At 47.4% G+C, this 23,047-nt stretch overlaps 2 protein-coding genes across 3 annotated transcripts in view; both read left to right on the top strand.

Annotated features, from left to right (window-relative positions):
* Positions 1-527: 527 nt before the first annotated feature.
* Positions 528-8,943, top strand: LOC144135475 (uncharacterized). The gene is made up of 8 exons (XM_077668132.1): positions 528-610; positions 936-1,022; positions 1,688-1,759; positions 2,681-2,999; positions 3,533-3,796; positions 4,830-5,117; positions 6,168-6,244; positions 8,767-8,943. The coding sequence occupies exons 2-8, from the start codon at positions 981-983 to the stop codon at positions 8,866-8,868; spliced, it is 1,164 nt and encodes a 387-aa protein (XP_077524258.1). The 5' UTR covers positions 528-610; positions 936-980; the 3' UTR covers positions 8,869-8,943.
* A 1,025-nt stretch (positions 8,944-9,968) lies between these two features.
* Acf (ATP-dependent chromatin assembly factor large subunit) overlaps positions 9,969-23,047 on the top strand; it is a 39,449-nt gene continuing 26,370 nt past the window's right edge. The window contains exons 1-2 of one of the 2 annotated variants that reach the window (XM_077666363.1): positions 9,969-10,832; positions 17,013-17,288. In XM_077666363.1, the coding sequence (XP_077522489.1) occupies positions 10,720-10,832; positions 17,013-17,288 (389 nt within the window). In that variant the 5' untranslated portion in view covers positions 9,969-10,719. Of the gene's footprint in view, positions 10,833-17,012; positions 17,289-21,350; positions 21,626-23,047 lie in introns of those variants that run through there. The other variant, XM_077666364.1, reaches the window with a different exon arrangement.

Below are 23,047 nucleotides of genomic sequence, written 5' to 3'. Positions count from 1 at the left end.
TTGCTAATGATGATGATAATGCATACAATAGGACACTGGACACACTTGTGCCATGATGATGATACTGAAGGATAATATGGACATCATTTTTCCCTTCCCTTTTCTTCCCTCAGGATGACGAAGCACCAGACCAGAGACAAGTTTTCTGGCCGTCGTTTCCACCTTTCCTCAATTCATCACTTTCCCCTTCTCCTCATTTTAATGGAAGAGATCAGGGACGAAGTGTGACAGTGTCCACAGCACCTCAGAAGAACAGATGACGCGCCAACAACAAAGCGAAGCGAAGAGAAAGACGAAGCGCCGTCTGGTATACAGAACAAAAAGGTCCAAGGGGCACAGGCTAAGGACGAAGGCCGACGGGGACCCGAGGGTCGACTGGTGAGAAGAGCTCTGCTACTCCTGACGTGTTCGCCGCAAGACCTCGAGTGCTTATGTACAGAGTCGACGTCCTTGAAGCGCATCAAAGCGCCATCGTACCTCCTTCGACCGGGGTCGAGATGTGCAGCATGGCGAGACGAAGCGCGCTTGGCCAGTCCACTTAAGCCAGCCTTGGGACCAGGGGCAGCTAGCAGAGCTCGCTGTAAGTCGCGACGGACGGCCGGCCAACAAGGTACGTCTCCACACGCACCATAGTTCTGGATAGCATCGCGTTCCTCTTGAGATTATATGAACGCGCCAAACCATCAGTCTGTAGGTCGTTTGCTTCAATGTAAGTGTACAGTTAGGCTTAATTTTTGTAGCTGGTCTTACAAGGATTAAGCCATTCAAAAATTCCTAACACATTAACTGTAGACTCCTATGTATGCATCAGAAATGCACTCATTATGCACTGAGATGCACTGAAAGCATCGAGCACATGCCGAGAAAGGTATGCACGAAAATACGTCTCCATATCGCATATGATCCCAAGGAATGAATCTGTCGTTACTGCGCAGGTCACGTACTGCGCACAGCCAGCAGGGAAATTGGGCTCACCCGAGATGAGATCCCGGGGATCTCGCATCCTGCTCTACGCTTGCCTGGTAAGAGACCGGCGTTGGCTTAGTGACCTGCCGTTCGTGCGTGTATACAGCTCAACATGTGATATTCGCGCAAACCAACAGGACTTCACAGCATACGTGTCTGGCAGTCTTTGTTTATCACATGAAATATCCGGAGTCAAAAACTGCCTCCGATGTGACACTCCTGTAGCTCTGGGACTTTCAGCATTTACCCTGCATCGATGACTGCAAATGAAGAACGGCTTTCTTTATCTATAACGATTAACTTTCAATCTGGTTACTCCTCACATCACCAGCAATACTATTTTGCTCAGAAGCAACGCCACTCGGTAGCAATCGAATTCCCTTACGTTGATGTCGCATGCTTGTCACCCCTCACCGGTCCTTTTCAGGTTTCCTATGGCAACACCTGCCCCTTTTTGCTCGTTTATGCCAAGAGAAAGGCTCCGGTTCAAATTTATAAATGCGGCCTTGTATATCAAGGTACAACCGCTGACGGTCTGGGGACCAGGACCGGCCTGCTTAGCACGGGTAGGGAAACGCCGTTCGGTAGCGACAAGGTCGGTCTGCAGAACAAACCAAGAGGGGTTTTTAATGGCACACTCGCAATAGAGAGTGAACGCAATGTCTGCTGAAGATCAAGCTTTCAAAGTAAACGAATTCTCATTGCTTCCGTCTGCATGCAGGTGGCGCTTCATGGCCGTCTGTCCTGTGCCGTACGCGTGTCCCAGATCTGGGCGAATACAACTTCGTTCAAGGTACTGCATGCGCCGTCGTGAGACGCGTTAGACTGCATAGGGTAGTGACAACGGTGATCAGCGTCGTCCCAGTAGGACAAGTTTAGACGTGCAGCTCCATGGTACAGGCTCCCTCCATTGGAACACACGGTCGCATATAGCCTATCACTAGCTTGCACTAATACACAGATGACGCTGTAGCCGCCAAGTTGGCGAACCAGAACTTCCGCACCAACATTTATAGATCTCTGTCCCGCAAGTAGAAAACCTGCAGGCTTGCCTAATCAGCCCATCGCCACTTGTACCGTAAGAGATAAATGAAAGTCATGCCTGGGGCACCCTTATGGTGCCCGTGACGACACGTGAAAGCTATACAGGCTAAAGCTAAACAGGCTAAAAAAAGCTTGCAAAACTTTGCATCAAAACAGTCGCCAAGACATGCAAGATATTACCCCGAGGTACTATAGCGTTTTTTTCCATTCTTTAGACGGTGTTTTTATTCAGTACTGTACCAGATTACACCCGAGTGTGGAAGAGTAATCTGCGCTGTCTATGCGACTACAGGCTTTTTCTTTACGCTTGGTCGGGAGAGGTTCTGCAAAGTCATTACCCCCTTTTCATTCCTCTTGTAAGCCCCTTCTCAATGCACCTACAGTGGAGTTATTTAGCTCCAGTGGCTTGTCTTCACAGATAAGGACACTGTTTGTGAACAGTTCTCATTGGTACGACTTACTGTTGATCCCCAGAAGTTCCAGCGCAGCCAGATTACTTCGAATGGCTCTGAATACACGCGAAGTTATTATATGGAAGCTATACAGTAAGCGCAACCGTGCATTACATGACAGCCGGGACAAAGATTGAGGAATGTACGGGGTACATGAGCATGACCGTGCACGGAGCTACAGGTGAACTGCGGTTGTGTACGGGCGTCCGACCGCGCAGATCGACTGGCAGCCGGACAGCGGCAATCGCTTCTGCCTGTGCCACGCGACGGCCGAGCAGTTCCAGAAGGGGCTCAGCTTCTTCGACTGCATCCCGTACCAGCGCGAGTCCCGCTGCGACCTCTCCGACTTCGACAACTGCACGGTCAGCAACGGCACGGGGCTCAGCTGCAGTCGCCACACGGTGGCGCAGCCCTCGCTCGTCCCGGGTCTGAGGCCGGGGGTCACGTACGCCTTCTGCGCCGTCGACGAGAACCCGCTCTCGGTCACCGGCTACGACAGCTTCGCGCTCTGCACGCGCACGTGGACGCTGGACTCCGGTAACCATTTCTGCGCATGCGCACTGTAGCTGTTCTTGTTCTTCTCTCGTTCCATGGAAGAGGAAAAGCTCATGAGCTGCACGCCGAAAAGTGTGCCAGAAGTCACGTGTTTTCGCGGCGTGTACTAGGAGTCTTTGGCCGACGGCACAGTCAATCGTAACGTTGGATGCAGCGGCGTCGTCTGCTGCATTGTCTGCTGCGCATGCGCAAGCGCGTTGAGACGGCGGTCAACTGGAGGGGTGTAGCCCTCATGTCCGGCTTCAAAAAAATGTGCCGTAACGGCCTCTCCTGGATTCTTTTCTTCTCCGTGGTTTGTTCGTTACGCGGCATCACCGCGATGACCTTCTGGGTGCGAGCTGCGCATGCGCCGCGTTTGTTACGCATGCGCAGTTCAGGCGTTGAGAGTTAGGCATAGCATACTTGCGAATTTCGCGCGCTGTGCTTCATGAAACGCGCAAAGCCTTTCCGATTACTTTACTGCATATATGCAAACTGATACAGTTTGTTCGTTATGCACTGGCAACGGCGAGCAGAGCTGCGGTTTCGCTCGTCCGCCTACTCCTCGTTCATGGTGGGCCTCGAGTGGCGGCTGGGCAACGAGACCGAGCAGCTGCTCAACGTGCGCCTCTGCAGCTCTGCCGACGGCTGCAGCCAGGAGTGCAGGGACAACCTGCTCGACCTGCAACGCGAAAAATTCGTCGCCTGGACGGACCTGACGCAGCAGAGGCTGCGCCTGCAGGTGCGGCGCACCGACGGCGTGCTGCTCTACGAGACGGCTTTCAACTCCCTCAAGCAGAGTGCGTATATATACACGCGCATCGCGGCCTCCGAGATTATAGTACAATGATGCGTTCTCGGAGGCTTCACGTGCAGGTGCACCCGTGGTGGAAAAAGTACGGACGGAACAAGAATATACAGCATGAAACCAGAAAGCTGGACTCTACAGTCTACACTCTGGTGTGGGCGTGTTAGTGGGTGATTATGTGCGGTGGGGATGTGGCTGATTGGTGGAGGCTTCGCCCCGGCCGAGGCTACAGAGGCACCCGCATTATGACACTGGTGCTGCTTTCGCAGTAAAACGTGTGTACTTTACTCGTTCCCAGGTCGCAAACGTGGCGGCCACTTATGACGTTTGTGCATGCCAGCTCTGAAGCACGAACCACAGTACAGCCACTGCCAACATATTTAGATCAAATTGAAGAGCTTTAGCATAGCGGAGCAAGCGGGGGCGAGCTCCTGCCAATGTGCGTGCGCAGCAAGCATAAGTTAATCCGGTATACGAGTATCTACGCTAATACGTATTCGCTGTGCTAAAACTCTCTTCGGAGTGCGATCATGCGCAGGCGTGTTTACTGGCTTCTATGAAGCTCTCGACAAGCACACCACCGGAAAGGCATATACCCCTTTCTTCTGGTGAGGTCTTAATATTATATGCCCGAAGTTTTTTTTATTCGTGCCAGTTATGAGCCTGAATGAGAACGTAGGCACGACCTACGGCTACTTTCTAGAGGTGAACATATGGGCTGAGTACCGAGCTATTTGTAGCTCCCTGCAACTTATTTCTCCACCAAGATCATATGTTTTAGCAGTAGCGCAGGCAGCGTGATAATCCGTCATGCCACTTGCACTACGGCACGGCAAGCAGGCGTGGCCTGACGGAGAAGTGGCGTGGCGATAGGATAATCTCGCCAAGTTTTGGACCAATCAAAGTGCAGAATCGCTGCAGGTTAGCTACGCATGTATGCGGAGTTTGGCAGCTATAGCGTGACCGGAGGGCTGTGGCATATTACACCGGCCTGCGGCCGTTACAACCACGTGTCATGCCCGCAGCGCCGGACCGGCCGTGCCGGCTGCGTGCTTCGGCTCTGGGGCCGTCGAGCGTGCGCGTGAGCTGGCTGCTCGAGGACGAAGGCAACGCGGACGGCTTCGTGGTGACCCACTGCTGGTTCCGTCTGTGCCACACCAAGGTGTACCCGCAGCCCAGCCTGCGCCACGTCTACGTCAACGGCCTGATGCAGTGGAGCTGGTACCGCTTCACCGTCACCGCCTTCCGCACCGTCAACAGGACCGGCATCGCCATGGGCGCGCCCAGCCACGTCGAGGTCTTCACCGAAGGCGGTGCGTGCGCTCCCACTCTTGTAGCGAGAGCTACATTACGGTAGCGCCGCCAAGCTGTCACGTGGTTGGTCACGTGGTGCGGATCAGCTGCCGGCGGCGCGGCGCTGTGGCTGATCACGTGATTGGTCTCGTGACCAGCCACATGGTGCGGCCGGAGAAGCTGCTCCTGCCGGCGGCGCGGCGCGCCGGCGAAACCGAGCTGCCACAGCTGTGCGCATGCGCCGTGTCAAGTGGGACGAGGATGAAGAACGCCCAGCGAAACGGAGCGGCGAAAGACTGAATTTGCAATTCAACTGAGCGAGTTCCACTCGGCCAGCTGTAGCTATCGCGTCACTCCAGGTTTAACCAGAGCTAAACCGCCGCCATTTCTTATTTTTTTTGTATAGAGCCCATCACTTAAACACAAATACACCTATATGGGAGTAAAAAGGGAGTAAAGTGTCCTCCGCTAGAGGATGGCTTACGCCCTTTTTACTCCTTTTTGTTTAGAGTGTTGATGCGACAAGCAAGAACTGGACATGAACGTCTCAGATTGTCGTCATGGAAAACTTGGGAGATATAAATGAATAGGTACTGACTTTTAGCTGAAAGTAACTGTCATGCGTTTCTACAAGTGCACCCGGATACAGCATTTGTCCAAAACTAGAGGCCGAAAGGTTGCCCTCTGTCCCTTGTTTTGTGGCTCGTTGTATATGTACATTGCATGCATGGTTACAAGCCTCTTGAAGGTGGGAGAAACTCTACACCATCCCCTTATCCATTGCTCTGTATACTCTTAACAATGGATGTACACGAAGGGGGAAGAAGCCCTCCTCCCCCATTGCTCTGAATACTCATGACAGCCGATGTGCAATGTGCTAGCTGTGTTCGAGGTCCCTGCATAGCTACCCAGCTCATGGGTTCGACTTGCAGCCATGGCGTTCGCATTTAGACAGAGGAGGTATATATAATAAGCTGAGTCCTGAACGGCGGGCCTTGCAACCTGGCACACTATATAATTTCACTTGTAAAATGTCACTGCATCATGCGCTATTTCGATTTTTTTTTCAGACTTTACGACGATGACGTGGGCGATCATGTTAATGATCCCAGCCTTCACCTGCGCCATTGTGGTTTGTCGACGGAGGGTGAGTACTGGGCAAGCTTTTCGCAGCTGCAATGCACGCCGGGGTCGTCCTGGGTGCGTCACTTAATCGAGACAATTGATAGCATGACAATTAAATCCGAGGTAATCAGAGCGCTCTAGTGATGCTACAGCTTCTAAATGTTGCGTCGAGGTGTCGCCACCGACCTGTGGTCTCAGTTCCGTTCGGGGTACCGAGTGAGGAGGTCGTGCAGTCTTGTTCTCCCAATACTGCTCGCAAACTTGCAGCGTAGTTTTGCCGGAAGCAGTCACATGAGACGAGGATCTACTACGTACATACTCGTCGCTTCACTGTTGTATCGGTAAGAGTCATGCGAGAGCCACGAATTTGTTGTGGTCCAGCTAAGTTGCGAACAGCACACACTTCACGGACAGAACACAGTGCCCAGAAAAGAAAGACGTGCACCGCCGTGCGCATGCGAGAGGCTGACCTCAGACGCCTCGTGCAGGTGCACGTCCTCAGCTGTCTCGTTTATATATACCATGCCCTGACTATATTTCACTGCGAAGGAAAGGGACCAGGTAGACTGGCTTATTAGACAGGCCTATAAATCTGCCTTACTCTCCCCCACCCCCTCCGCCAGCGTACAGCCAATGAAGTGAAACGTTTTCGCAACTTCTTTGCTAGCATTAAGGCATTGATGCCTGTGCGGTCCACGTGTCTATTTGGCTGCTCTCCTGCGCAAGCATTATCAGTGAAAGTCAATGCCTGCTTACATCTCGAGCGCTCTAGACAAGTGTGATCGACTCTGTACTTCCACTGATAGGCTCCTGGCCCTCGTAGTTCACAATACCGCTGCCGAACTAGCGGAGACATTACCCGCCGCGGTGGCTCAGTGGTTATGGCGCTCCACTACTGATCCGGAGTTCCCGGGTTCGAACCCAGCCGCGGCGGCTGCGTGCTGTGCGATGTCAGCGCACGTTAAACATCCCCAGGTGGTCGAAATTATTCCGGAGCCCTCCACTACGGCACCACTTTCTTCCTTTCTTTCACTCCCTACTTTTTTCCCTTCCCTTACGGCGCGGTTCAGGTGTTCAGCGATATACGAGACTGATACTGCGCCATTTCCTTTCCACAAAAACAATTATTATTAATATTAACTAGCGGAGAGTGGGCTTACTTAACTAAGTAATTAAGAACGCATAACCCACACGTGGATAGGTCGCACCATGTTCACCTAACTACAACAAATACAAATTGGTTTTGGGGGAAAGGAAATGGCGCAGTATCTGTCATATATCGTTGGACACCTGAACCACGCCGTAAGGGAAGGAATAAAAGAGAGAGTGAAAGAAGAAATGAAGAAATAAGTGCCGTAGTGGAGGGCTCCGGAATAATTTTGACCACCTAGGGATCTAACGTGCACTGAGATCGCACAGCACACGGGCGCCTTACTCCTAACTCCACATCTGCTTTGGGACCTCCTTCCACTTTAACGAGCCCCTCACTTCCCATATTCAAAGTTGCCTCCTGGACGTTCCCTTCTTTCGTCTTATTATTTCTCTCTTTCGATACAATCTGCGCAGATGTCGTGGGCGCGGTTTTCACTGCGAGGTGATTGTTCTGTGGTTTTCATACAACTGCCCCAGTTGCATCTAGCTACCGACTTGCTTATAGTCGAATACAACTCAAGAATGAAGCGGCATTTCCCCGTCAATTAAAGGACCTCCTTCCAGCCAATGGCGTCGGCCGATTTTCATGACCCGACTACCGTGACAATGCAGGGAATGGCAGATGAAGAGGGATTGTCCACCCCCCCCCGCTCCCTCCATAGTCGAAAAATGAGCCGGTCACGTGAACTTGTCGCGCCGTCCTAGGTTACGTGACCTTGTGGAGTCATCATAAACTTCCCACCGTGGCAGGTGACAGTTAACTTAATTATTGGTCTCGAGAGATTTCTCTGGAAGAACAACCTGAGTATTGCAAGCTCCACCGATGCAAGCACCTGCCATCGCAGGGCAGTGGCGCATCGCTTAACCGCTGCACCACTGCGCCAGCAGTGGTATGAGTACTCCCGGATATCAGTGATTATAAAGTAGAGAACGGCTAATTCTGCATGTATGAGAATTAACGCTATCGCGTGATACCCTTGTATCCTCCAATTTTTTTTGCCAGCAAGTTCGGCCGGAAGTTTGCTTTGTTGGTAAGGAAATTTAGCCTCTGCCAGGAAGTATATATTCGTCGGTGATTTCATATCACACTTCCCTACAGCTTTAGAACCTGTTTCAGATCAATTTGGTCACCCTGAGTTAAAACAGATATGACGGCAAGACGGAGTCTCCTCCCCCGAAGCGATAAACGTCACGAACCGGGAAGGCGTACGCTGCTTCTTTCTGCCATGTATGAACATGCCGCACTTATTTTCATTTTCACTGACATATTTTATGTAGTTTAGTAAAACGTTAGTGGCTAGACGCATAAGCAGGCAAAGTGCAGCGTTTATCAACATGTGTGTGTCTCTCCTAGCTATGAAAATAAATGTGCCCGCCATTTTGTGCGTGCAGGGGATCTGCTGCTGCGGCCGTTCCAGGCGGGAGGAGATTTGGCACGTCCGTCACGGAAGAAATCTCGAAGGCCCCGGCGGGGACGCTTTGGAACTGCGGTGACATGTGTGATGGCACATTTCTGGCTGCTGTGCAGCTTCTGAAAAAGACATGTGTCGGAATAAACGTTTTCAGTGCTGGCCAACTATAAATGCTTCGTGTACGTTGTTCAATGCCCGCCAGGGAACGACTGAAAATGTTTGCTGAAAAAAAAAAAGCTAGGGCATGTTTTCTGGCTCCAGTTTAATCAACCGGGAGATTGAAGGAGAGAAGAGAGAATTGGTTTTGGGGGAAAGGAAATGGCGCAGTATCTTCCGCACATATCGGCGGACACCTGAATAGCGCCGTAAGGGAAGGGTTAAAGGACGGAGTGGAAGAAGAAAGGAAGAAAGAGGTGCCGCAGTGGAAGGCTCCGGAATAATTTCGACCACCTGACATCGCACAGCACACGGCCCCTTAGTGTTTCGCCAATCTCCTAACCAGCCGCGGCGGCTCAGATGTTAGAGCGCTCGGCTACTGATCCGGAGTTCCCGGGTTCGAACCCGACCACGGCGGCTGCGTTCCGATAGAGGCGAAACGCTAAGGGGCCGTGTGCGGTGCGATGTCAGTGCACGTTAGATCCCCAGGTGGTCGAAATTACTCCGGAGCCCTCCACTACGGCACCTCTTTCTTCCTTTCTTCTTTCAGCCCCCTCCTTTATCTCTTCCCTTACGGCGCGGTTCAGTTGTCCGCCGATATGTGAGACAGATACTGCGCCATTTCTTTTCCCCAAAAACCAATTATTATTATTATTAAGACAGGAGGCCACTTTAAAACGGTTTTGAAATATGGCGCGCATTTTCTCTTCCTCTCTTCTGCCTTTCTTGAAGTTGTGATTAAATTATTTTATCCGTTATTAGCATGTTTGCATGCAAAATGTTTGTAACTAATAAAGTAGGCCCGTTTACTGCTTGTGTTTTGGAAAACTGAACAATTTTTCCTCAGCAATATAATCTATTTTATGCGCCATTGGCACAGAATGTTTCATCGGTATTCGCTTACAACTAGCGTACGCTTAAACGCACTGCACTGTGTGCTATTCATTCTGACCAAAGTAAATAACGTTGGTCCAAAGGCCGTTTGAATCATAACGACCAAACAGTAAAGTTATCTCTGTGGTCGCCGTGGTCCCTAGAAATAGAGACCATTTTTCGGACGGTTCGGACCATGGTCCCTGGGTACCATGCTAGGACCATGGTCCGAACGACCGTGGCTGGAGGTTCTGGATGTATATGAAGTTAGAAATCGCCGTTATTACGATTTCTTGAGGCTAGGAAATGTTTAGACGAGCAGACCGGTGTAACGCCAACGTCAACGGTGTACGCTTGTGGAGCGAAAGCATTTGCGTTGCAGGATTCACGGACCAACTCGAAGGTGGTGCCACCACAAGAAATTGCGCCGAAAAACTCGTGCTGCCCGCTTGAGCCAATCGGCATCGTTCGGTTCCGGTTTTAGTCCCGCCTGGAGTTGTGTTTTTCTGCAGCGTGCCGCGATCGTCTTGTAATGCGCGTTGTTCAGAGTTCCCACGCGAGTCTCATTCAAATTTCTTACCCAACGGCACCTTGAACCCACTATGATTTGACTGCCCGCAGCGCGTAGTGTGTGGAAAAAACGCTAGCGCCATAGTAGCTGTGAAACGCGGGCAACGTTAGCGCCTCGAGAAAGTTGCCGCATCCGTCGGGGGTTGAGACCGTCTTGTTCCTGTGCGATGTCCGTGCTGCCGGCTCGGAACTTTTGACATTGGACGCCGAGATATACCCCTGGGACCCAGCCTGTGAGCGCCCTGTGCATCTTGGGAGAGAATTGCCGATGGAAAGGACTTGGTTTCCTTAGTGAGGCGCACACCGGGGCAAGTTGAAATTCACCGATTCTACCATGCCTCTCTACGGCAGGCACCCATTCATTCGGCAGAAACCACCGGCCGATCTCAAGCCAAATGACGAGGTTTTCTACTGCAAGATCACCAACGAAGGATTCCGAGACTACGAGTGAGTCCATTCTAGTCGTGTTTCGCTGACGAATTCGCCCGGGCCGGTAAAGTGAAGCCGCGCATGAATCGGTTCTTTTTGACATTCTGACACCTTCACGATGTCGCGCTGCTTAGCCCTTGTTAGGCCTAAATCTAATTTCGTCGCAAAATTTGCGCTTGGAATTTATGCGCCGGGGTTGCGGGAACCCCTCGAGGACCTAAGCTTTCGGTCTGAATGCCTTCGAACCAGTTTGCGACGACTGCCGACTTCGCAGCTGTGTAAGCATGGACTACCACTCGGGTGCCTTTCGTATATTAGCGTTCCAGCATCTTTTATTGCCCGCGTTGCCACGTTCCGGGCTGTTTCGTGCCCTTTGGTGCCACACAACGCTGGTTGTCACCGACGCTTGCGTCGCTTTTGTGTAACTGCTCGCTGTGCGTTCTGCTTAAGCATGACACAAGCGTCCCTTTAATTGCGGCCTTACCTCAGTTGCCGGTTGGTTAAAGCATAGTTTCTCTCAAAGCAGTTAGCTTGCGATTCGCTTGTTTTGGAGACTTTATGCTTCGGCCACTTTGGGTCCGCGCTAGATAGCGTTATAGGCGACGATTTTGTGCGCAGGTGTTGCAGTGCTGTTCTAGTGTTGTCATTTTCACAAGTGCTGGTGTGTGTACATTGTTTTTGTTTCCACTGTTCATACTGTCTCTGCTAAAAGAGTTAGTTGAGGTGTCATCATCTGTATTGGGGTGCTTCTACCACTACTTGAGGTGGACTTCAGTGTGCATTTTGAAGTGTGTTACCTTGCTTTTGATAGTCATACTGAGATCTTGTTTTCTAGCTCTTCTATTCACGGTTTTCAATGTGCATGTATATTTATTTGCATTTACTGTACACTACGATGAGCAGAGGAGCACATAATGTCTCATTTTTGCGTAACGCACCTTGGTGTGAAGTATGTTAACTTCACTGCATTGTGCCTGTTGTGTGCTGTCGAGACGTTGTAATGAGCCATTCTACCACCACCTCCCAGTATGTTCTTGCGTCGTTTCAGACTGGTAGTTGACGCATTGAGGTGGTTCATTATTGGCTGCAACTTTGGATTTTTTTTTAATGTTTTGCCAGCCTGGATGCCGAGACAGCATCATCTACACATGCTGTGGTTGTTTCGTTTGCCACTTTTGCTGCCTTTTCATTGGTTCAAGTCTTGGCTGAGGCTGTTAATTAACCAGGTTACGAGTTAAAATGCATTTTGTTTACTACTAGTGAAGCAAAAGGTGCTGTTGCATGACCAGTGATAACAGGTGCTTGCCACTTGTTAAGACAAGACACTGAATGGGGCAATGACCCTTCCAAGAGATATCTGACAATGAAGCCTACGCAGTGTATTCATGTTTGGCTTTGAAATGCAGAGGCCACAGCACAAAGTGTCTTTCCTGTTACTTTCAGATCAACAGCTTTGCAGCTTACTTATCCACTGCTAGATTCATCATCTAAAACATGTTAGTAAATCACTAAAGTAAAACTAGTTTCAGGCAATTTGTGAACCAAAATTTTCTGCGCCAGTTTTTTTCATGGCCTTGACACTGGCAGTCTTAAGCCACAGTAAACAATTAGAGAAATAAATGCTATCCTGCTGATGTGCAATTCTATGCAAACTTTGTTGTCATGACACAGCTTACAAATACTAGTGCCATCTGCCAAAGTATGTCTTTACTGCTGTATTGCCTTAATAAGCTTGAGCATGAAAATGTTAGTTATTCAAGTTATCATGTAATGATCTGCTGGGGCAAGTGATACCAAGAACTTCTATAAATTGTGCTTATGGGCATGGAACAGACGAGCAGGGACCAAACGCCCGGTCTTGAATATTTCTTTGGGAGTTCTGAGTAGCTATAGCAACGTGTGCGTAAAATTTTTTTTTCTTTTTTTCAACTTTATGCTCAGTGCCAATGTGTTACCAATGTGCAGTTTGCTAGCACATGTATATTGTATGGTTGGTTGGCTACACATACATGCATTGTAGCTTCAATGCAACTTATTGATTACATCTTCCGGACTTTGGCATAGCATTTAAACAAACAAAGAACATAGCATTAAAACAACACGTAGAAAGGCGAGGACAAAATGGTGCTACTTATCCTTGTTAGCTGAAGTTGTGTGTGTGACTTATTTTATCGTTTGGTCTTCAGAAAGCTTATATTTTTTGCTACTAGTGTTTTATTGTTTTATTGCCACTAATTTACATTGTCACGATTCTGTGCCAGTTAAGCATATTGTGCTTGTGTGTGGCACTGGCAGCGAGGAATGTACATAATGTGTTCCTTCGTATTAATCAAGTAAAAATGAATGACAACAAAGTTTAAACAAAAAAATGCACTTATAACTTGCTCAGACTAACACATGAAAAATATTACTGTGTTCAACAACACAACATTCAGCAACTATTAGCAGATGTATTACATAAGTTCCAATTTTATGCATTTCGAGGTACATCTATGAGACAGAAGAAATGCAAAGCAACCAGGCAGCTGTAACAGCACTAACAGAATTAATCATCATCATCATAATTTATTATACCCTTAAAGGCGCAGAGGCCATTACATGACAAAGGGGGCGATATAAAACACAGGAGATGGCACAAAAATATAAGAAATATGGCGAGAAACAGGACAACTGGAAAGAACTAAGAAGGTTGTTCACTGGAGACATTATAGATGTAATAACTGACGGATAAATCACCAAAATAGCAATTAAAACCACCTAGAAAGGTCAGTGACCACTGAGCAAGATTTTTCAAGATTAGTTATGATATCAACTGAGAGTTCCATTATTGAATAGCTACAAGTAACGGTTAGGATGAAAACAGAGATGTATGTGCAAGTGGAAGGGAAACTTTGCAAGAGTTATCAGCTCTTGCAAAAATATGGGTAGGAGGTAAACAAGACAGGTGCTTTTGGTGAGGCAGATTATGAAATATTTTGTGAAATATTATTACATTTTGTATATGACGTCTCAGCCAGATCAGAAAGAGATAAGGGTCACTTAATGTCAGAACCACTAGATGCTAGGTTGGGATCGAATAGGTTGTAACAGGCTGCTTTCTTCTGTAGGCACTCGAAATGGTTAGACTGAGTTTGATTAAAGAAGCTAATTCTAGTTTAGACCTTAGGAGCACTTTTTGCAGGCAATGAGTTTAGTTTTGGTAGTAGAGGAACACAAGAAACAAAGGAGAACGCAAAGGCTTAATCTGAATTTTGGCAACTTCTGACTGGACATTCATGTGCCTACTTGATATTGTTTGGCTTAAAGCCTGCCGTTTGTTGTCCAGAAAGGCATGAATGGCTGCGTCAAGGCACTTATTGTGCTGAGCGCACTGCATCCTAGTTAAGAGTTAGGCATCTTAAAGTACATGTCTTGGGAAAATTTCACACTATGCTGTATGAGCACAGTGATCAGCCTTGTGTCAAATATTTATTGCAGTGGCAGTTTTAAAAGGCCTGGTGGAACTGCCCTGAATACACCCACTTACATAAAACTGTTCATGAAAGTAAGTTTTCTAATAATTGTCAAGAGCAGTTCACACAATACTAAGGCAAAGTGCAACCTGTCTACATGGAAGGAAACAAAATATATTAGAAGTGTGTCATTTCCAAGAAGTTAAAGGTGAGAGAAGGAGGGGGGGGGGGGGTTACTGGCAGCTCACATTGCAGCATCATCGTGATTACCACATCTAGCTCTTCTTTTTTTTTTTTTTTTCAGTATGACACTTTTGTGTTATCTATTCAGACACGAAATTGGCATTAAATTTTTGTGCAGTAAATTTTTTATTTAGCTTTTCTGCATGAAAATTTTGTGTATGAATAGGCAATTCTAGCTAGTTTTTAAGTTGTTGCCCACAGTGCACAGTTTTTCAAAATATCTAACTTTGCGGCGTCATCTGCACAGATGCTATGGAGGAGTTGTGAAGAAACTAAATTTCTGCCATGGCATACAACTTGGATTTTTTTAGCTGTGTGTTACGTAACTATTTTGTGACATACTGCATCATTCAGCACTAGGTTACGTGCCTGTGAGATTCAAGGAAATTAAGATTGTTACGTGACTCCCTTGATTCGTAATTTCGAATGTAACAGCAATAGAGGTCCTGAGAAGAGCTGGCATCTATCCGTGTCACAAAAAGGCAGGTAGCCCACCTGCCCACTGTGGCACTGTGCACCATCAGCTCAGTGGTCGAGAAATAGGCAGCCTTCCAAAGAACTATCTGTGCAAAAAGCCTTACTGGAACTGGGGAAAAGCTACCTGGATCTCTTAAACCCTACCAGTGAACAGGCACCTGCCGGGGCATCACTTAACCGCTGCACCACTGCACCAGTATAGGGGTATAACGACTCCCCATAATCTACAGATCTCTGAAAGAGAATGAGTACTTGCACGGGAGGGATCTCTGATGCTATTGCATTGTACTCATAAAGGAGTATAGACACCTAATTTTGGTGGCATGTTTTCTTCTCTACAATGGTGTGGAAGACACTACTACGCATGAATCACCATGTGATATTCACCTACAAGCACTAAATAATTTGTAATCGAATTTTTTTCTGTCATGCGGTTTCGGTTTCGGCTTCAGTAGCCAAACGATGGCTGTGACGTCAAAGAGTACTTTTGTGTCACGTGCGGCATGGAAAACGTCCATATAATTGCTGCTTGATTGTTTTAATCTACTGCAGTGCTGAAGCCAGCCTTCCTCAATAGGCTTGGACAAAGATAATGACGAAGCATGGTGCTTGTATGCATGGTGGACGAGGAGTACGAAGTGTATTCGGGAGCCGGCTCTTATTCTACGGCTCCTCTGCTGCCTCCTTCTGTGTATATTAATCCCCTTCTGTAAATATAAGTTTCTACCCGTTACATTATTGGTGGAGGTGCTGGGTTTCTACCCGTTACAATATTGCAGTTTTTTCATGTCTCACGGGACCTGTAAGCACACGTTGACGTCATAGTCCTCATTCAGCTCTTGAAACCGAAACCAAATCATCACGAGAAAGAAATGTGATTATAAATTACTTAGCGGTCATAGGAGAATACCAGGTGGTAATACACATCCACGTATAATAATGCCTTGCGCATTGTTACAAACAATAAAACACACACCCAAAAGTTGGGTGTTTATACTCCTTTAAGGTTAGTTTAAGCGTCATCCTATCTTTTTTTTTTTGCAGTTTTATGCTGACAGTCACTGGACTTATGCAGTGGGGGCGAAATCTTTCTCCCTGTGCTTTGAATGGCTCTTGCTTAAGTTCTTGGAAGGCCTTCTTTGTTCTTAGGTCATTCATCGTCGCTGTCGGGTGTCTCGTCACTTGGCACACAGTTCATTCCTCGTTTCTCTCTTAGCTCTGCAATGCATAACCGAGCCAGCCCCTTTTCATGTGCTGATGCCAAGTGTCTGATTTATTGTTTGTGCCTGCTGTGGTTGGTGAGTAGCTGTGACGTTCTGTTGCTGATCATGAGGTCATTATTTTGATGATGCCCTACTGCAGAGGTTGCATTTCGTCGGGCAAAAGGCAAAAACTTTGACCTCACATTCAAGAACCTTTCACAGCTGATATGCATCGATAATCACAGCATGTCATATTGTCTGCAGTGTAGTTATGTAGTCGGTTTCATACATCAGGTGCAACGCTGTCAAAGCTAGCATTCTTTTTTGCGCTGTCTGCATCCGCGACCAAAAAGTAGTGCGTTCCTTGTGGTGAGCGAAACATAGTAAATGCTTTGCCTGCAGGCTTACTGCATGACACATTTGTCATGAGCTTGATTGAATGCACTCTTATTGCTGACGACACGCTGTGTCTTTCTCAAGCCTTAGACCGTTCGGCCACAGAGCAAGCGTGGAGTAAGTAGTAGTAGTAGTAGTGAGTGGTTTTATTAAAATAATAATAAAAAGGAAGGAAAAGATTTTTGCTAGCCCCGGCATGTGCCAAAACACCTGAGCTGGGGCAGCAGAAATAAAGGATAGCAGGCAGAATGGAGAAATGAAATGAAAGAGGTGAGCAGAGTGGTGGCAGAGTAACACGCTTCCCTTTATTTTCTCATGCAGACTACTTCCGTACCTTTCACAGCGTTGCACCTGATGTATGAAACGGAGTATAGTATTGAAATTGAAAATAATTGACTGTTTTGTTTTGTTCTTTTTCCATGTTTCAGCGAGTACTTTGCCCGTGTCATCCTCTGCAACAGTCTTGTGTGGACATGTAGCCTGACGGGAAAGTCTGGCCTCACATACCAGGATGCCCTCACTTCCGAAGAGCAAGCCCTCAAAACCCTTGCATCATTCCCTGCGGGCCTGAGAAAGCCACTGCTCTACATCGCCACCCTTACGAATAGGGGCCGCTTGGCCGACCTCTGTGATGATGTGTTCTCTTTTGCCCGGGACCGCTACTTCGTCGGCGAGTCGGTCGAAGTCACCATCAAGAGCCATAAGTGAGTACCTGTGTCTGCTACCTCCACTTTTCGCATAACCTTGTACGTCTGGTACCAAATGTGCCCGTTTGTGTTTTCTGTCACTCTAGGGTTCCAGCTTTGTTCTGGTTGCAGTTAAGGGAGTCCACTGAATTCATGATTTTATTGGCACTGATCATTGCTGCCCCTACTGCATGCGTGACTTCCAGGTCACTGGGAAACCCTTTGAAAGGATTTATTTTTTGGACTGGACAACCAGGTTGCTGGCACAATGCTTGAGGACAACATTCGGCACATTTGCAGGACAGCTACCTTCCAATTGCTGGTAGCTGTCCTGCAGATGTCGTGCTGAAAACTTGATTCAGTGGTAAAGTGAGGACTCAAGAGTGCTTCAGCATTCAGTGCATCAGCTTGTGTGCGTTTGTTGGAGATTTTTGGATCGTACGGTTATGATCTGTGGATTTTTAGAAATCATGTGTTGGATGCGGTTCAGGTAGGACCTTAGATTTGTATAATTTGGCCATCGTCCTGTTTTAAAAGAGTTCATCCTCTCAGAAGCATGATTGGTCAGAAGGGCCTGGTACACACAGTGCAACAAGGATTCATAAGGTTGGCTTACATGCTGGCTATGTTAAGGAGCTAGTGCTTGCGGCCATTTGTCCTCTGCCGTCTTAATTTGCGACTAGGTTGAGGATGGGTGATGCTTGCGAGTCTGTGAGGACATAAGTGCTTTTATGTACATTTTAAGAAGAAGGAAGAAGGAAAAAAAATACATGTGAATGAGGCACTCAAGTGTTCGAACTTGACAGCAATTTAGCTAGCTGTTCCTCAGTGCAGCCACAAGTACAAAGCAATGAAAGGCTTGAGATGAGTAGTTTGAACGGGCTCAGTTTTAAGTTCTGTGAATTTATAAGAAAGAAGCTGTGAGCTTCTGTGGGAGACATCCTATAATGCTACATATTATATTCGGAACCAGTAGTAGGAATTTTTTTTTTAGCTTTTCAAGGTAGCTAAAGCAACCTTCGCCACCACGTTTGACAGCTGCTAGTAGAAGCCAGCTTTTTGCGTATGTAAAGAAGGCTATGGATACGGAAAGAAGGTGGTGTGGGTCACTGTGAAATAGTCGAGCGGAGTAGGGGGGAGCAAAGTAAGGCGAACCTGTGCAGGACTGTGTAGCTTGAAACACCTGAGTAGCAGGGCACGGTCGTGACAGCGCCTTCAGCTGTGTGGGTGGCTGCATGTATTAAAGTATCGGAGGCTTGGCTTCACTCAATTGTGCCATTCACATTTGAAGTGTTGCTTCTAACATAACATTGACATATCCGCCGTGTCCTTATTTTAGCATGCTGTCTTCGTTTTTTTTTTTTGGAGCGGACCCTTGGCTATGGTTGGCCTGAACAGTTGGAGATTGTTTTATGACCGCAATAATGTTTATTTTCAAATTCTCGTGAGTTGTCAGACGCATTGTATTCATGCAATGTGGTAAATAGTAATTTGTTTATCATACTCGTCATCATCATTAGGCTGATGATGATGATGACTGTTGTTCCTAATTATGTATGTAGCAGCAATAGTATCGAAAAAGATTGTGATTGCTAACACACAAATTTATGAAAACTGCTTAAATCCGAATACATGTGAAAAAAAAACATGAAACCAAAAATTTTGTGTGTACATTGGTGCCTTGTTATATTAATATAGACACTTTGGTTCCCGGGCAAAGTTGTCCATATAGCGAGTCGTACATAACAATGAATCAGGAAAAAAAAAATTGAGAAAAAATAAACACTTTGTAATTAAGGTCAGCTGCTGTGCATGCGGTGGGCAGTGAAGTGGAATTGAAGACGAAATCTTGGGAGCCATTATCTTTTAAATAATACAGTGCAGTTTGAAGCACCTCTCTTTGAAGTGCTCTCAGATGCATGATGGCATGTCATGGCATGATGGCCGATCTCATGTATGGCTGTTTACATCCCATGAACCACTAGTACACGCCTGTACTCAGTTGGCTGAGAGGTATTTAATGCAGCTTCCAACATAGCACAAGCTGTATAGAAAGTTTTTTTTACATGAGTTCATGCTTAATGGCAAAGGGTAGCGTGCGCTGACTGGGCGCCCTGTAACACATGAGAGCAAAAAAAAAAAAAGGACATCGCTTAGACATTTGCACTTTTGCAATGCCCTTTTTTTTGGTGTTCTGTTTTCAATGTCCTGGAAAGCAAACATCTGTTTGGGGCAGTCGAGGCTGTCCAATTAGTATACATGGGGCCCAGTCGGCTGTGTGGCTTTTCACCTTGCCCATGATTGGTGTCGTCGGGAGTCGTATTAATGGGGGTCACTGGCACTGTCAGTTTTTGTTACTGTTCATATGTGGCTGCAAGAAGAGTGCATTTTGCCTTCTTGAATTCTTTTCACGTGTTCTTCGTGATCCCAGCTTCACTGCTTTGGATTTACTCATCTATGTTTGCTGGCGGCGTAGTGTATTATTAGTGTTAGTAGTATTGTCGTGAATAGTGTGGGGTGTGCAGATGCAACAGATGGCTTGTGGTTGTGTTAATCCTGTGGGAACATAAAAAGGAACACATGAATTGTAGTGTGACTAATTATTTGATCACTTCTCAGCCATGCACATTGGTAGGTGGAAGTGGCTGCAGGATCGGAAGTGCTGAATACCGCCCCTTAGTATACATAGTACAGCATAGTCCATTCTCTGATAATGCCGCAGATTTTAAAATTTTTGCACCTGAGCATATTTGATGAAAATCAGCTAAGTCTGATTTCCACCTGAAAAACTCATGTTCCGAAAATGTATGAACAGGTGGTGGTACCTGCAGAAGCAAGACACTATCCCAAATCCATCCAAGAAAGACCCCCAAATTATTTGCAGTGGCAGCAAACGTTGCCTCGTCAGAGACACTTCACTCCACAAGGAGTTGACCGCATGAAGTTGAATTGAGCCGTGTCAGCACAAATGTCACCTGAGATCTTATTGATACCTTTGAAATAAGTGCAAACCCACGCTATAGCTGGCCCTACTGCAGTGTTCATTTCTTTGGAAATGGGAACTATGGCAATTACTGAATGTTTTTTGCACTCCAGGTGTAGGTGAAGGCATGACAGGAGTTGCTTGGATACAAATGCTTTAAATTTGGATGGTGTCATGTGGAAAGGAAAAATACAAAGAAATAAATGGAAGAAAAATTAAATCTCTGAAGCAGAGACAATACCTTGGTAGAACATAACAGCTTGTTTGTGAAAACAATGCGCATTGTGTCCCACAACAAATGAACTATTGATGGTTAACTTTTCTCTTATATAACTGTAACCCAGTCAGTACTGATTTTTTAAGCAGCTTGTGAAATACCTCCAGTTTTTACCCAGTTTTCGACTTTGGGAAGTAACGAAATCGAAAACGAAGGGCCGAAGTCAACGTTAGCAAAACAGTGGCTCGAAAAAGAAGAAAAAAAAAGCAACCTTAGTTTCTCAGCATGCACTGTTAGCTAGTGCAGAACTAATGTGTGCCGTGCCATATCTCGATTAGCATAAGGAATTTTTGTTGTTTTGCGCGTCCTTTCTTTTCTGAAGAAAGATAACGAAGTGGTGCACCCTTCACTCGTCTGCTTGTTCAGGCGTACTCGGACATTCTGCGTTTCTTGCGCTGAATGCGATAGCGGTTTTGATGGAGCAGCACAATTTGATAGCGAAAGTTTTTAAATCGCAGGGCTTGTGGAAGCCCTCGAGGCCGTGTGAACCGCATGAGCTGGCTTTTCCGGAAAGCGGTTTTCTGGCAGCATTTTCCTGCCTCTTCACACTGCTCTGGTTGTGCAGCGACTATCGACCTGCTACTTTTATTTTATTTTCTCTTTAGTCGGTTCGCTCGTGACGGCTGCAGTGCTGCAGTGCAATGGCACGGCCGACGATAACATGCGATCGACCTTGCTATAGCATCCTAGAAGCGGCAGCAAAAAAGAAAACGGGAAAATGAAATTATCTTTAAAATTATCCGGATAGGCGCGCCCTCTTGCGGACCAGCCGCGCAATCCCGCTCGCACGGCTAGAAGCAAATACGAAGAAAAACTTGTCGGCTGCTTTTGAGCGGGTTCCCGCCATCACGTGGTACTTCCGGTTCTTTTCGCGCGCGCGCGCTTGGTGCTTTTTGCGTCGCGGGAAGCGATGCGCCCTTGAAATCTTGTGCGGATTGAAGTCTGCTGATCCGAGATCGGGAGGAATTTTTCGCCGGAGCTTTTGTCAACCGAAGGGTTGCCGCGTCCTTCCTTGTCAGCAGCGATGGCGTTGGAACGGCGCAAGCAGAACCTGAAGCAGGCGGCGAAGACTTGCAACAAGCTCACCCACTTCTGGTGAGAGCCATCTGCGAAATCCAGTGCCTATGTCGTTTACCCGCGCGTAGGGTGGATCGCGTTGTGCCCGTGCTGTGACTGTGATTGCGTAATGAGCGTAATTGTTTTCACGCTTCCTAAGGCACATACGTGGCAGTCAGTTTGTCGCGACGGGCAGTTTTCGGCCCGATGCGGCGACTTCGGCCCGAATGGCGGCCGGCTTCGGAAACCCGCCGTTCAGTTCGTCCATTGCCTGATTGTTGTCGTTGAGCCAAAATGCCGATGTCTTGGCGGTTTGGACTTGGGTTTAAAACAATTTGCGTGCATTTAGTGGGGCGATTGTTTGGGGTTCGAGAGGATCAGTTCGGTTCCATGCCCCGGTGGCCACATTTCGACGGAGGCAAAACACAAACGGCGCGACCGTCTGCTGTGCGATGCCAGTGCACGTTAAGCTGCCCCAAGTGTTCGAAATGGGAGCGAAGCCCTGCACAGTGGCGTGCTACATCCGTGGTATTGCATTCCGCCTGAATTGCGTTGGCACTTAAAAAGCCCCCGAAACTCGTCGTGCTCATAATGTGTGCGCGTGCCAAGGCAGGTGAATCACCGCCTGGTGTTTGCGACACGCCATTTTACTGCGTTCGTGTTCTACGGAGTAACCGCTGCAGCTGTGTGCCGTCTGACGTCGCCTTTTAATTGCCCCGCTTTGCAAGCTCCGCTCGTCTGCTCGAGTGTTCGCAAAGTCTACGTGTTTCAACGCTTTTTTCGACCAATCCGGCGAAGCTTTTGCTCGGTGGAGATCTCGGGGGAATAAAGTCGTGTGCATTGTGACTCCCTGGTGGTGTGTATTCAATTTGTATGCAGGTATCTCGTAGCTTGGTTGCAAAAGAAAAGCTAGTTGCAGCTCTGTGTTACAAATGGCAGTGCATTTTTTTTCAGGTACAGGTGATCCATGTAGCTGCCAGAAAAGTGCAGTTTGCCTTCGTGAAATCTTTTCACATGTTCATCTTGATCCCGGTGTCAGTGCTTTAGATTGACTTATCTGAGTTGGTGGAGGGCGAGGGCTGCTATGCTGCTTTATTACATTTATCTAGGCCTTTGAATTTTGGCTGGCCTTTATCTAGGCTCTTGATGAACACCCTTTTGCATATCTCAGTTCTGGATAAAAACATTTCTGGAGGTCCAAACCATTCATGCAGACCTGTGGAACTGATGTGCGCCAATCTGTGGAGTGAAGTGGTCTCTGATCCAGAGACCGGTGACTGCCAATTAGTTAATTTGAATTAACTCAGAATGCCACTGTTGTTTCATTAAGCACAGTGCTAAAGAAATGTTTGTGATAGCATTGCTTAGTGACATCCAAGTACGCTTCTTCTACCTCTTTTGTTTTACTAATGTCATGCATTTTTTTGGGCCACAAATAACAACAAAATCTTCAGAATAACC

The sequence above is a fragment of the Amblyomma americanum genome, chromosome 5 (assembly GCF_052857255.1).
Source record: "Amblyomma americanum isolate KBUSLIRL-KWMA chromosome 5, ASM5285725v1, whole genome shotgun sequence".
Lineage (NCBI taxonomy): Eukaryota > Metazoa > Arthropoda > Arachnida > Ixodida > Ixodidae > Amblyomma > Amblyomma americanum.
The sequence above is the reverse complement of the archived record's forward strand: the minus strand, read 5'-3'. Positions and strand labels throughout refer to the sequence as shown.